General features: G+C 36.8%; 1 protein-coding gene across 2 annotated transcripts in view; it reads left to right on the top strand.

The window, feature by feature from the left end:
- MCTP1 (multiple C2 and transmembrane domain containing 1) overlaps positions 1 to 13333 on the top strand; it is a 216889-nt gene that overhangs the window by 44199 nt on the left and 159357 nt on the right. For both annotated transcript variants that reach the window (XM_086869020.1, XM_086869019.1), the window contains exon 2: positions 11627 to 11741. In XM_086869020.1, the coding sequence (XP_086725146.1) occupies positions 11627 to 11741 (115 nt within the window). The remainder of the gene's footprint in view (positions 1 to 11626; positions 11742 to 13333) is intronic.

Here is a 13333-nt window from a genome sequence, read left to right as displayed (position 1 = left end):
ATTTGGAGTTTTCCTTCCTGATTTGCCCTAAACTAGGACACTCTTTTTTCAGTATGGCACTTTTTGTAGAAGTGTCACCTGTTTGTCACTCTCTGGGCCTTTTTCCTTCTCTCTTAATTTAGGATTCTGTTATAGCCAAATATCTGTCATAACACTTTCAGTTGGCATTTGAAATGTACCCTCAGCTATATAATAATATATAATATATAACAAAATAATATGTAATATATACCAAATATTTAGTTTGTTAATGATATTTTTAAATAGTGGAAAAGAGACCTGTACCAACACAGAAACTGCATGTTGTGCCTGTGAAGCTAGTACATTATACATCTTTGGTGGTTAAAATATGGGGTGGTAACCAGTCTCAGTTCAAAGGAGTCTGCTTACACCAAATTCTTGTCCTCAGCAAGTACATTGCATCAGTGCTGCAAATGGAAACCAAGATAGTTCTGTTCTTCACAGAGCTTTTTGTTGGAGTCCACTTGCACTTAATAAGATGACATCCATTAAGAAAACTTCCCACTCTGACCATTCACAAGAATCTTTCTCAGTCACACTCCCAGTACTTGAGATTTCAGCTGCTGGGACCGAGGCCCCTTCACAGTGGGCTGCACCAGTGAGCTGACTGGAGCCAACTCCTTCCATACACACCACTCACACGTAGTCACACCAGGTTTCTTGTTGCTTCGACCCCAGGTTTCCCACAGGATAGGTTCATGTCTCTAGTTCTATAAAGCCATTTATTGACAGTAACACAGAATTGGCTTGAGCTATCTCCTCTTGGAGGTGTGTGAATAAAGGAGTTGCTGGGCTTTTATACACAGTCCAAGTGCCTGTGAGTTTTTGGCTCCTGCTTTGTCTCTGTCCATTCACCTGGTCGCCAGTGTCTGGGCCCTTTGTTATGGAGAGGGTTGGCAGTTCATGGCTTCTTGTCTCTCTGTACTCTCATCCAGAGCTCAACCTGCATCTCAGTCTGTAGCTTGAAAATGCAGCTTGCAAACAGAGCTACCTACACCGGATGTATTCCTTAACAGTAGCTCCCTTAGTACCTAAGTCACTGAGTGGATAGACTTATTTACATACTTACTTCAAAATCCTTTTTTGTTTTTCAAATCAGGTAAAATGTAAGATCTTGTACAAAATTCTCTTCTGTGATATCTTTACTGAGTCCTTGGTTGACAAAGACTTTCACTATTAGAAAGAAATAGATGTGCAAGTGTGTACATATGTTTTACACATGTTTGCATCCTCTCATTTTTTGCACCGACTTGAACCCCATCTTTGTGGGGCGTTGCAGTAGGGTTACAAAGTATTTATTGATGCATTTCAAAATTGTGAGTTTTAGAAAGGAGAATCAGTGATGTTCAAGGTTGTGCTTATAGAACTAGAATTTCTAGAAAATTTCTCATTTGGGGCAATATAATAAAATCAATAAATTCTATATAGTGCTTGCATTAGGGTTTATTCTTTACCAGAAGTAACATTTCCATAAACATATCAACAATTCTTTATTGTATTATCTCTAGGTATTTTGCTCAGCTGAGCTAAGAGAGAGATATATGTTGTAGGTGACAGGAACAAAGACAGAGATTTCAAAAAAGTCTGTGCTTTTTATTATGGAAAGAATAAGTACTTAATCTGAGTTTATGTTGTTGCATGTTAGCTGTGGTTTCCACTTTTTGTACTAAGGGGCAGACTGACTTTTTCAGGTCTTCAGAGCAAAATCCTGTAACTTGGGCTGCTGGAGGGAAACCTATGGGTCTGACTGTCAAATCCACCTGCAAAAAGTTAGCTCTTCAATTACAGGAAGAAAGCTGTAATTTCCGTACAATAGCTGGAATAAATCTAAATAGCTGTGGTTGCATGTCTGTCATGCTGCTATCAAAATAGACTTCTTCTGCCAAGATTTTTTATGACATGAGAGATATTAGAAAGAGAAGAAGTATACAGAAGAGATATGCCGAAAGGAAATTACAGGAAAAATAGTATATTGTGAGTATTCCAAGCCAGAAGGCAGGAAAAAAAACCCCAAGGAAATGGCATTTTAATTCTGCCAGAAATGTTGCCAGATCTTTCAGATTATGAGATTGTCTTACTCCGTTTGTGTGAAGATGTGAAAAGAGGTATTAACCAAGTTTGCATGGTGACTGTGAGTCCCAAGAATGCCTTCATGGGGAACGTAAAAAAACTCAAGTATTGTCCTGAATTAGCTCCTCCCATTTACAGGTCACTGTAGACTTTTAGAGATCATCAAAAAGCAATGTAAAAAAATCCCATCATTTTTAGGCCTGAGGGGCTTTAGTATTTGTTTTATATCTGCATGGGTTGTTAATCTGTGCCAAGTTCTGAGTTCCTGATTTTGGAACCATGAACCAGGGTGTTCATGGTTGGCTAGGAGTTTTTGCATGGTATTGCACTGGCTATAGGCATGCTGAGCAGATTACCTGGTTTATACAGAAAGGTAGTGATGCAACCAAAATTGCTGAAAGATCTATTTGGTTGTCTCACAGATATGAATGGAACTGATTTTGTTATGAAGCTCTAAAATGGGTTTAAATACATGTAATCCAGGAGGGGCCTGGAGGAATAATTCCAGGAGTTGAGAATAAATACTCAGTATCATCCTCCACTATGCATGAGCAATGAAATGAAATTCCTAATTAAGGGTAAGTAAATGTAATCTTAAAAAGATAATAAATAAGTAGCACTCCATTAACTTTGATCTGCCCTGTTTAGACTGAAGTTTTAAATGTATCAGAATGAATTTTGTATTTGCATAATTCAGCAGTGCTTTAAAGGAACAGGTGCTCTTTTTTGATGAAAAAGACATTTCAATATGCTTTCATTTTGAGTAACCTGGAACATGGTGATTCTTTTTAGAGTGCATCTGCTTGCAAAGTGAATTTTGGTGTAGGATACATATTTTCGAGTTTGAGCAAAAATTAGTTTTGTCTTCATTACCCCCTTGTCTCTTCCGTAAACTGCTTACACCTTAAGTTACATGAAATTGTGAAAAGATTATGTATGGTGGAAATTATAGGAACTACATTTCCATCTGAATGAAAGCAGAAGTTTGCTGTGGAGATAGCTTTTTCTATAGGTTCTATTTATCTGCTCCCTTTCTGCAAGCAGTGGAGACATACAATTGCAGTTAGCTTTACTTCTCATAGTGTGGCAAATGTCAGATGTGATTCCAGGATGTCTTCAGAGTCATGGGCAAATTAGTACATCTATACTGGTCACATGAAAAATTGTATAGAATTAAAAATAGGACAGGGTGATTTCAGTTTATTAATTTTTGAATTTGTTCCACCAGTATTGAATTGCCATAAATGCTATCTTTTGCTAAATAAAAAAAAACAAAACAAAAAAAACAAAACCAGCAAAAAAATTTACTTGTAAGTTGATGCTTCAATCTCCAAAGAGATTTTCTTTGGATTAAACACGGGTAGTTTAGGGAAGATTAATTTCCTTGTGGCCATGGCCTCTTTCTGTTTGCCATCCCCACCAGAGGGGCAGATTGATGTCAAAGGATTCATTCCATGGCCTCACCCCTTTGGGCTGTTCCACCCTCCCAAGATAGATTTTATTTTATTTTATTTTATTTTATTTTATTTTATTTTATTTTATTTTATTTTATTTTATTTTATTTTATTTTATTTTATTTTATTTTATTTTATTTTATTTTATTTTATTTTATTTTTTAGTAATTTATTAAATACCGCATACCATTTCTCCTCAAAAGTTTAAAGGACAGTGTCTAAAAATTAATAATGCAGTCTTAAGCACAATACAGTCTGTCTAAAAATTAATAATGCAGTCTTAAGCACAATACAGTCTAAACCAAATCAAAACCAGTCCCTTTATTGAACAACCAAGGTCAGTTTTTGCATTAAAACTATTTATAAGAGAATGAAGTATGCTGTCATTAGGCAGAGAAGAACCAGAGGCATTCATCAAGGTATAGGGAAATTTGCTTTAGTATGCTATCTCACTTCAGTTTTTCACAAGATATGTCACAGTTTTGGTGCCATTATTTCTAGTTAACTGTTGCTGCTAGTGGTTTTTCTTTGCAGTCTGTCTCTTGGCAATGAAATGAAAGAGGGAAGAGGAAGACTGATCTGGTGTCATTTTATACCTACGGCTGTGCAGCTTGAAAAATTGCTCTGCTGCACACGCACAGCCCTGGTACTGCTAAATTTGCCTGTGATGAGAAGAAGAGTTCACCAGCAGCGACAGTCTTTGCGTTCTGTGAAATGAAAAAACAAATGATATCCCATTAAACAGAGATATTAGTTGAAAGAAATACAGTACATAACTCTTTAATATTTAATGTAGTACACTTGTATCCTCCTAATCAAACATTGCAGTGTTAAAATGCTTTCTTTTCATCAACTGAAAATTATTTTCCCCTTATCATACCAATGCTAACAAGACCTATCACATTAATTCCATATTAATTTAGAATATTAAATCAGGAAGTAACATTATGAAACTCTTGTAGGTGGTGTTTTTCATTTGAATAGTGCAGCAAACTCTGAGAAACTGGATGCTACTCATGAGGATAGTTTTCTGAAGAAAAATAACACCACTGGTGTGTAAGTGGAACAAATGAAATAAATGGTTACAGTCTTTCAGGTGAATATACAATGTTTTGCTGAAATGAGTAGTTGAGGTGTATTTGACCACAGTTTGTTATTTTTTGGTATAAGTAATGAACTTGTCAGGTTCCAAGGTGATGTAATCTACCTGAAATGTCCACAAATGTGGATCCTGCAGAGTGTTTTTATTTTGTGAACTTCAGCAGAAAATGCACATTTTAAGCACACTTTCTCAGTGTCACACATTCATTATGTGCTGTTAATTTTAATTAGGGAAGTGCTGCGACACATGGTTTACCTTCCAAATAACTGATCCCTATCCATAGCAGGAGGGTTTCAAAATAACCAAATAACAAAACTATTTTAGTGTAACAATACATCATCATTTGTCTTTAGAAACTAAGGAGACTGGCACATTATGAAAATTAAAGAAAAGGAAACCAAGACTCACTGTTGACTCATTGTATGTATGCTGTAGTGTGGAGTTCTTGGTAGAATACATCTTTATCCAAGCATCCATCAGAGCACTCTGGATGGTGTTTCTCAGTCTACACTCATTTTCTTTGCCCCTTTGCTGATATGGAAGAGAAGTAATGAGTAGCTTTGGGACAACTTCTCAGCATGAGGGCCCAGGAGGGTGATGGCAGGAACTGACTGGGTGATGGAGAGTTAGGGAGGTGTCAGTCAAAGGGGGATACCTTTGTTCTCCAAACATGTTTGCTTTTGCTCTATGGGGGATATGTGAGGCTCTTTGAAAATACCTTTAAATGAGAACAGCAATGTATGTGATACTTAAAAATGAGTTGTTTTCCAGAGCTGCAGTCAAGAAGATAGAAAATGCTACTATTCCTTCTGTGGACCCTCTCACAGCAATAATTTGAGTGCTCTATGTTTCATCTGCAAAGTAAGGAAGAATTACACTGCTTCCAGTGGTCAAAAATGAGGCATAGAGGGATTAAATGAGATGGATATGGGCAGTATGGTATGTGAAGCCACAAAAACTACACAGATCGTTCTAAAACCATTGTTTCTTCCTGAGGAGAGTGATTCTCTTTTCTTTTAGGAAAATTATGATTAGGAAATTGATTTCTTTTTTCCTTTAGGAGTGATTTAAAATAAAAAAAAATACTATTTTATAATATTTTTTTAGCTTTGAAGTGAATGTCAGAAAGATCTATAACTCCACCATTTTGAAATTACAAACACAGATAAAATTGCTAAAAAAGTGTAAGATTGACCGAGAGTAGCGTGCAGGTTCACTGCTATGTGCCATGAGATAATTACTTCTACCAAATCCTTCTTATTTCCAGCAAGCTTCTGTTGAGGGAAGACTTCGTGTTTCATTGCAGTCATCAGTGATGCTTTTTAAATCAGTTATTTAAATATTTAAAATATGAACTACTGAAAAAAATGGCTTGCCCATTTGGCTCCGGTCAGCTGTGTGTTTTCTGAATCCATAAAACTGAAACAACTGCAAAATGTAAAAGATGCCTAGAGATTTTAAGGAAAGACATTTCACACATTTCACATGTCCATATTCAAGTTTCAAGCTAAATTGAAGCAAGATTTATGTTACTTTCATTCTGAGTAGCTGCAGTTTGCAGCAGTAGTCAAATGATATTTATGCAGAGCCATTGCTACCAGCTGGAGGTGAGCAGTATTGCTGAGCAGCTGCCAGCTCAGAAGGCTAACTCGGATTTGCAGATATCTTTGTGAGACACAAAACACTAGGAAAGTTCATCTTAGAAACAGTTTAGTGTTGTTTTACTGGTAGTGATACTATTGCTGTATTTACTTTTAAATTAATTCAAAATAATTCAAATGTCATGTTCTAATATACTTCCTAAAAATTTAAAATACAACTTTGCCATACAATTTAAATAAAAAACTAATTCTGGATAAACCAGGTTATGTGAAATATGTTTATATGTATTTATATAAATACTTAAGATTAATAATATGGAAAATTAAGGTAGGAATATTTTAGTATTGTTTTCTGTTGTGAAAACATGGATGATTCAAGTTTATATACAGTGATTAGAGATTAATTTTTTCAAGTGAATGATGTGTATAGCATTTCTATTGACTTCAGGTAAGTATCTCATTTTGAAATGGAGAGAGTTAATTGTTCAAAATCATCTCTGATTTAGATGAGACGCCTCCCTCTGGTTCCTAATTGAATTATCGTTCATCTGCCATGTTTAACATCATTTGTTGTGCAATTCTGCACTCTCCAGGCATGTGAGAGAATTTTTCTGTGTGATAGTGCAAGTTTTCCTAGAGGTGGCAGAAATGCTAGCTGCCAGAAATTAGAATAGTGCTGCATCTGTCTGAGACTTAGTCTTTGGGAAAAACAGGAAAAAAGGAAATGCAGATATGATTTTAATGCCTAACAGTTCAATTATTTTAAGAATTAAGGGTCTAATTTAAGCAGGAAAAAATGGTGTGAATTTTCAGTGTAATTTTCATCCCCTTAGAGACTGCTTCTATTTCCCCTTTTACTTTGTGCATGCATCATGTGTTTGTGAGTGCAAGTGCATATGTGATTGCAAAAATGTACTCAGACAAGCCACGTAAGTTCCAGTAATCTACTTAAAACCAAAATGGCACAGAATTGCTCAGCCTTTTTCCTTGGAAGGAAAGTCTTGGAAACTGAACAATTCTGCAGTAGTTTTTCTGAAAGTGAGATCTGATTTGTTTCATGATGACTTGAATTTACTATGCATTTTAATTTTTGAAAAAGATAATATTTGTGATTTTTGAGAGTGCAGGTAACTTGCTTTCTACAAGTGCATGTAGAAAGCAGCTTCATGTTTGTTGAGTCATACACAATATGGCTTGATGTGCCTTTGAAAGTAATGGGTTTCTTCACAGAGAAGGACTGAAATGTGCAGGGAACGGCTGCAACTTTCAAGAGCACTGCAGCATAAATGCAAAGCAGATATATATATATATATATATATATATATATATATAGACTTATCTTGAAAAATTCAGGGTTTATGTGTATCTTGGCATCTTAGACATGCTCTTCTCTTAAGGGGTGGAGAGGATGGTAATTCTGAATGCCAACTGCAGCACTGCCAGATGAGGGCAAACAGAAGTGGAAGGCAAAAGTGCATTGAGGAAAGGTAGCTAAGTTCATCATATACTTTATTTTCCATGACATTTCAAAGCAGTAAAAAATCACAGGGTGGATGAGGTTTGCAGGGACTTCCAGAGACAGACCAATCAAACCTCTTGCTCTGAGCAAGATTGCTCAGGACAATGTCAGAGCAGGTTTTGGGTGTCTTCAGGGAGACTCCCTGGGCAAACTATTCCAGTCTTTGGCCAAAGTAAAGTGGTTCAGCCTTGGTACCAAAATTGGCCAGATAGAAACATAGCCTTTATCTAAGACAGTTTTGAGTATTAGAAATCTGGTGTTCATCCTCTGAGTGACCGGCAGTTTGCTGGTCACTCAGAGGATCCTTCCTGTAATCAAGTACCCCGAATGTCAGATAAAAAGAGCTTTTATCATAAGCAGAGATTACATATTCATGAGCTATCCCTGGTTACTTGATGTATATGTATTATTTCATTTTACATATCACATCCCTTGTCATAGTCCTTATGTGGTCCTTCTCAGGTCTTCTTTGGTAGTCTTCAATGTCTGGTGTCCTTTTTAGGTGTTTTTTCTCAACCCCCACTTTTGAGTTAGCACACTATGGTTCTTTTCCATAACTTCTGCTTTATCAGCCCTGCAGAGCTGAACTGGCACCTTGCTGCATTTTGCACAAGTCTTGTTTTTGTAAGTTACATCCTCTATCTATTTCTCCAAGGCTGTGCTGTTCTGTTTGCCTGTCCTTGTGAGGGTAAAATACTGTTCTGCTCTGCTGTTCTTAACAAGTCCTCCCTTTTCTTGAGACTAAATTCCTTAAGGGAACTGGTCTATTAATATCTGTATTTCATTTTATAGTGTAAGACATTACAACAACTGAATCATGATGCAAGCTAAAACACACAGAGCAGTTATTATGGTGACAATTACAAACATGTTTTAATCAAGTCCAGCTGGGTAACCATGAAGTAAATTTGATCCAGATTTCTTCAGATCCCCAGGAGGTGTCATCTTGAGCTATGCATTGTCAAATTTGTGAGTTTTTTTCCAGATTTCCTGGGCATCTGTAGACACTCTACCACTTTGATCAATGTATACAGAGCAACTGACGTTAATGATAGTGCATACTTCTCCTTGGGATACCAAGAGAATAATACCATTTATTTTTGTAAAGCGACTTGTGACAAGCTCTTAACTTCTTTCTGCAATGCAGTAATGACATCTATTGTATGATTTTATACACACACACACATATATATAAAAATATATATAATATATAATATATAATATATAATATATAATATATAATATATAATATATAATATATAATATATAATATATAATATATAATATATTATATATTATATATAATATATGATACATGATATATGATATATAATATATAATATATGATATATAATATATAATATATAATATGATAAATAGAATAGAATAGAATAGAATAGAATAGAATAGAATAGAATAGAATAGAATAGAATATATATAATGGTAGCATAGAAGTCTACTATTGTATTTTCTAATTCCCTTACTCCTGGCCAGAGTAAAAACCACTGTACAAAACAATAGAGTTTTGTTGGTCTCTCAGTTACAGCATTTAAGGTTCAATTTGTACACTTCCAGTTAGCTTCTTATCAATAGTCCTAAGGGCACGTGGTCTTCAACAATTATTGTTATGTTAGGGACTAAGGCTTTGAAAGTCCAGCCCAGGGGCAGCACTATACAAAAGGCTTTATCCCCACATACCAGTATCCCACATATCCCCTTTTGGTTCCAGCCAAGGATGATTTACTTTGCCTAGTATTAAGTGTTTGAGTGCACTGTGTGTGATTTCCGATTCCGGCAGAAGTTCCGATTGCATCAGTACAATCTAGTGTCCTGTTCTTTTGTGGGGGGTTACACCTTTGCACGTGTGTCCAATCATAAGAGATGTTGGTGGGTACTTGCACATTGACTGATTTGTCTACTTCGTGGTAAAAGGAAGTGTTCATCCAGTAGCTAGTATTAATTTCTTCTGGAACTGGAATTGCCATAAATGGTTAATGGTTTCATCAAAAAAGCTGTTACACAACACCATAGAAACAGGTTGAGGCAATATACTCCAAACGATGAAAAGAAAGGTAAAAGTAAGAAAATTACTTCCTTCAGTTCTTAAAAAAACTTGAATCCCTGTGCTGGAAGTGTGTTGTCTGTAGGTGACCCATTATATTTGTAAGAAACAAATGATAACCCTGGTAGGATTTGGCATGATTGCAGTAGTTGCTTTTCACAGTAAACAACATCGGACAGTTTTTAATTTGTGTTAAAAAAAAAGAGGATAAGGACATGGGAGAAAGGTGGTAAGGAAGCTGCAATTTCTTTCTTGAAGAAAGAAACTTACAGGTTTGTAATCTCAGTGGTGAAACAGAGAACTTAGTTTTATTTTCCCTTTTGTTGTACTATCATACTATCTTAGGCTCTGCAAGTACTGCAGAAGTAAAATTTTATATTAGATTTAAATTAATAAATGTCAGCAAACTATTTTGCTCCAAAATCAGGATATGGAGGCAGATGGAAAGAGGAGCAAATTGATGGAAACTCTTCTGTTTGCTTTTTTTTGCTGCCAGATGTTCTTTGTCTTTCTTTCACCAGTGAGCATGCCAGTGTGCGTTTTGACCAGCATTTTATGTGCGGCAGCAAAGGTTAATATGCTAAGGCTTGAAGTTATGGCTTTGAAACAACAATAAACCAGATATTGAAATGCCTTTATTTTGTGTCTTCCTTCATGCTTTAGCTTTAGTATTACTTTGAAAAGAAGAAAGGGTTTAGTAGGAAGAGATAAAACTTGTTACTTGGTGAAATGGTATAGCACTTGATACATGTTCTGAGATATTTCTATCATGCAATTTTTTTTCTTGCAGAAAACCCATAATCACATAATAAAATATTAATGGCACTACTCTTAAAAGATTTAGTTCCTAGCATGTGCATATGTAAATATAGTGTTCAAAGTGTGTAACAGATGAAGTTCTTGTATGTACTGTGAATGTATAATTAATTTAATTTTTCTAGTCTTAAAATTAAATATGATGTTTCAATCACGTGCTGTAATTGGATTCTACTTACAGAGAGATGTGTTAAAAACTATTTTGCAAAAGCTTCTATATACTAAGAAATGTAATTACTTTGTCTTTTGGACAGAAATATGTTTATTGTTCATGCACTCCAGAGGTTCTAGAGAGTTCCTTGCATTCTGACTTCTTCTATAGTATTTTTTAAGGACACATTTTATACAAATAAATAATCTAAGGATGTTTGCTCTGGCAAACAGAACTACAGATGTATTTCATGTCTTTCTGATTATTTCCCTGGCATAGCTTCCCCCGAAACTCTGTGGGAAAAAAATCTGCTTTGCTTGCAAAGTACTGCAGTAGAGCACAAAATCTTAATTCATGTATGTTTATTCAATGCATACATTATAACTAATCTACACAGGATTTGAGGACACTGGTAATGACTAGTCCAAGTAATGCTGTAAGGTCTAGCTTTGTGATTTTCTTACTTATTTTGCTTCAGTGGGCCAGGACTAGATATGAATGTAATTAAGGCTGTAGTTCTTAAAATCATTAAAATAGTTTGTGTTGGAAGGAACCTTAAAGACTGTCAATTTCTAACCCCTTTATATCAAAGGGTTGGTTTTTCAACCAGTTTGTTTTGTTCCTTTTTTTTTTTTTTTTTCTTTTAAGGAATCTTGGTAGTTGTCATGCTGACAAAATGGAGCTGATTCCTTGGTGTTGGGTAGTAGCTCTGAGGTGGGGGAGTGGAATGTGGCCTTTTCTTAGTTCAGTAGGATCATGTTGTATACATATAACTTACGTGAAATGTTTCGTAACATTAGCTATTGCATTTTTATTTTTTTCCTCCCCAGAGAACAAGTTCATTTGGAACTAGTAATGCAGATTTCCCACCTGGGGACCCTGGAATATATCAGTTGGACGTTACTCTAAGAAGAGGACAGAATCTAGCTGCACGAGACCGTGGAGGTAAGTGAGCTGGTGAACACTGGCTAAATGATGGGCAATTTGCGTGTTCATTGGGTAAATTTATGTGCGAGATTAAAATTAAAATGCCCTGGGGAATATAACTAGTGACTTGCCACCAGTTGGATGTGACACAACACAGTCACATGATCTGGGCCCAGCCTTCCAGCCAGTTCTTAACCCACTGGAGAGTGCACCTGCCCAAGCCATGGGCTGCCAGCTCCTCCAGGAGAATGCTGTGGGAGACAGTGCCAAAGGCTCTGCTGAAGTCAGGGTACACAACATCCACAGCCTTTCCAGCATCCACCAGTCAGGTTACTTGGTCATGAAATGAGATCAGGTTGGTCAAACAGGTTGGACATGAAATGAGATTAGGGCCTGATCTGACTCATAACTTTCCCAGGCACTGAGGTCAGGCTGACAGGCCTGTAGTTCCCTGGATCCACCTTCTAGCCCCTGCTTATGGATGGGCAGCTATTGGCTAATCCCTGGTCATCTGGGGCCTGATGATAAAGAAATGATGTAGAGCAGCTTGGTGAGCGCTTCCACCAGCTCCCTCAGTACTCTTGGGTAAATCACATCTGGTCCCATAGACTTATAAGTCTATGTCCAAATGGCTCTGCTAATTCCTCTTGCATTACAGGATGTTTATTCTGCTCTCCACCCCTGTCTACCAGCTCAAGGGCTGGTTTCCCTGGGAATAACTGGTCTTACTGGTCTTACTGGTCTTACAGACTAAGGCAAAAAAGGCATTAAGTACCTCAACCTTTTTCTCATCCTTGGTGACAGTGTTGCCCTCTGCATTCAAAAAAGGATTGAGGTTTTATTTGGCCCTCCTTTTGTTGTTAATATATTTATAAAAACACTTTTTATTTTCTTTTACAGCAGTGATAAGACTGAGTTGCAGCACAGCTTTTTTCTTTCTTATTTTTCTCTTTACATTACCTAATTACATCCTTTTACTGTTCGTTAGTTGTCTGTCCTTTCTTCCAAAGGTCATAAACGCCCTTTTTTTCCCCCCGAGTTCCAGCAAAAGTTTCCTGTTGATGAGGCTTCCCTGACAGCTCATCTTGCAGCACATAGGGACATTTCACGTATGCATCTCTAAGATTTTCTTCTTAAACTATGTCCAGCTTTCCTGAACCCCTTTATTTCCCAGCAAAGTCCCTGAACCAATTCCAGAACAGGCTGAAGTCCACCCTCCTGAGGTAAAGGTTTTGTTGATCCTGTTCCTTACTTCACCAAGAATTAAAAACTCAATCACTGTGCCCCAGATGTGCAGCCAAGATTCTGACCAACACAACTCTCACCAATTCCTTCTCTATCCACAAATAGCAGGTCTAGTGGAATCTCAGCCCTGGTAGGCTCCCTTACCAGCTGGGCAGGAAATTCCACACACTCCAGGAATCTCCTAGACCATCTCCTCTCTGCTGTCTTGAGTATGCAGCAGACATCCAGCCAGTTGAAATCTGCCACAAGAGCAAGAACAGGAAATTGTGAAATGTCAGCTAGCCACCTGTGCTTCATCCACCTCTTCAAGAGGTTTGAGTGGTCTATAAGAGACTCTCACCAGGATATCTGCCTTATTGTCCTTT

Source organism: Cyanistes caeruleus, chromosome Z, assembly GCF_971803275.1.
Source record: "Cyanistes caeruleus chromosome Z, bCyaCae1.hap1.1, whole genome shotgun sequence".
Classification (NCBI taxonomy): domain Eukaryota; kingdom Metazoa; phylum Chordata; class Aves; order Passeriformes; family Paridae; genus Cyanistes; species Cyanistes caeruleus.
This window is presented reverse-complemented; position numbering and strand designations above follow the sequence as displayed.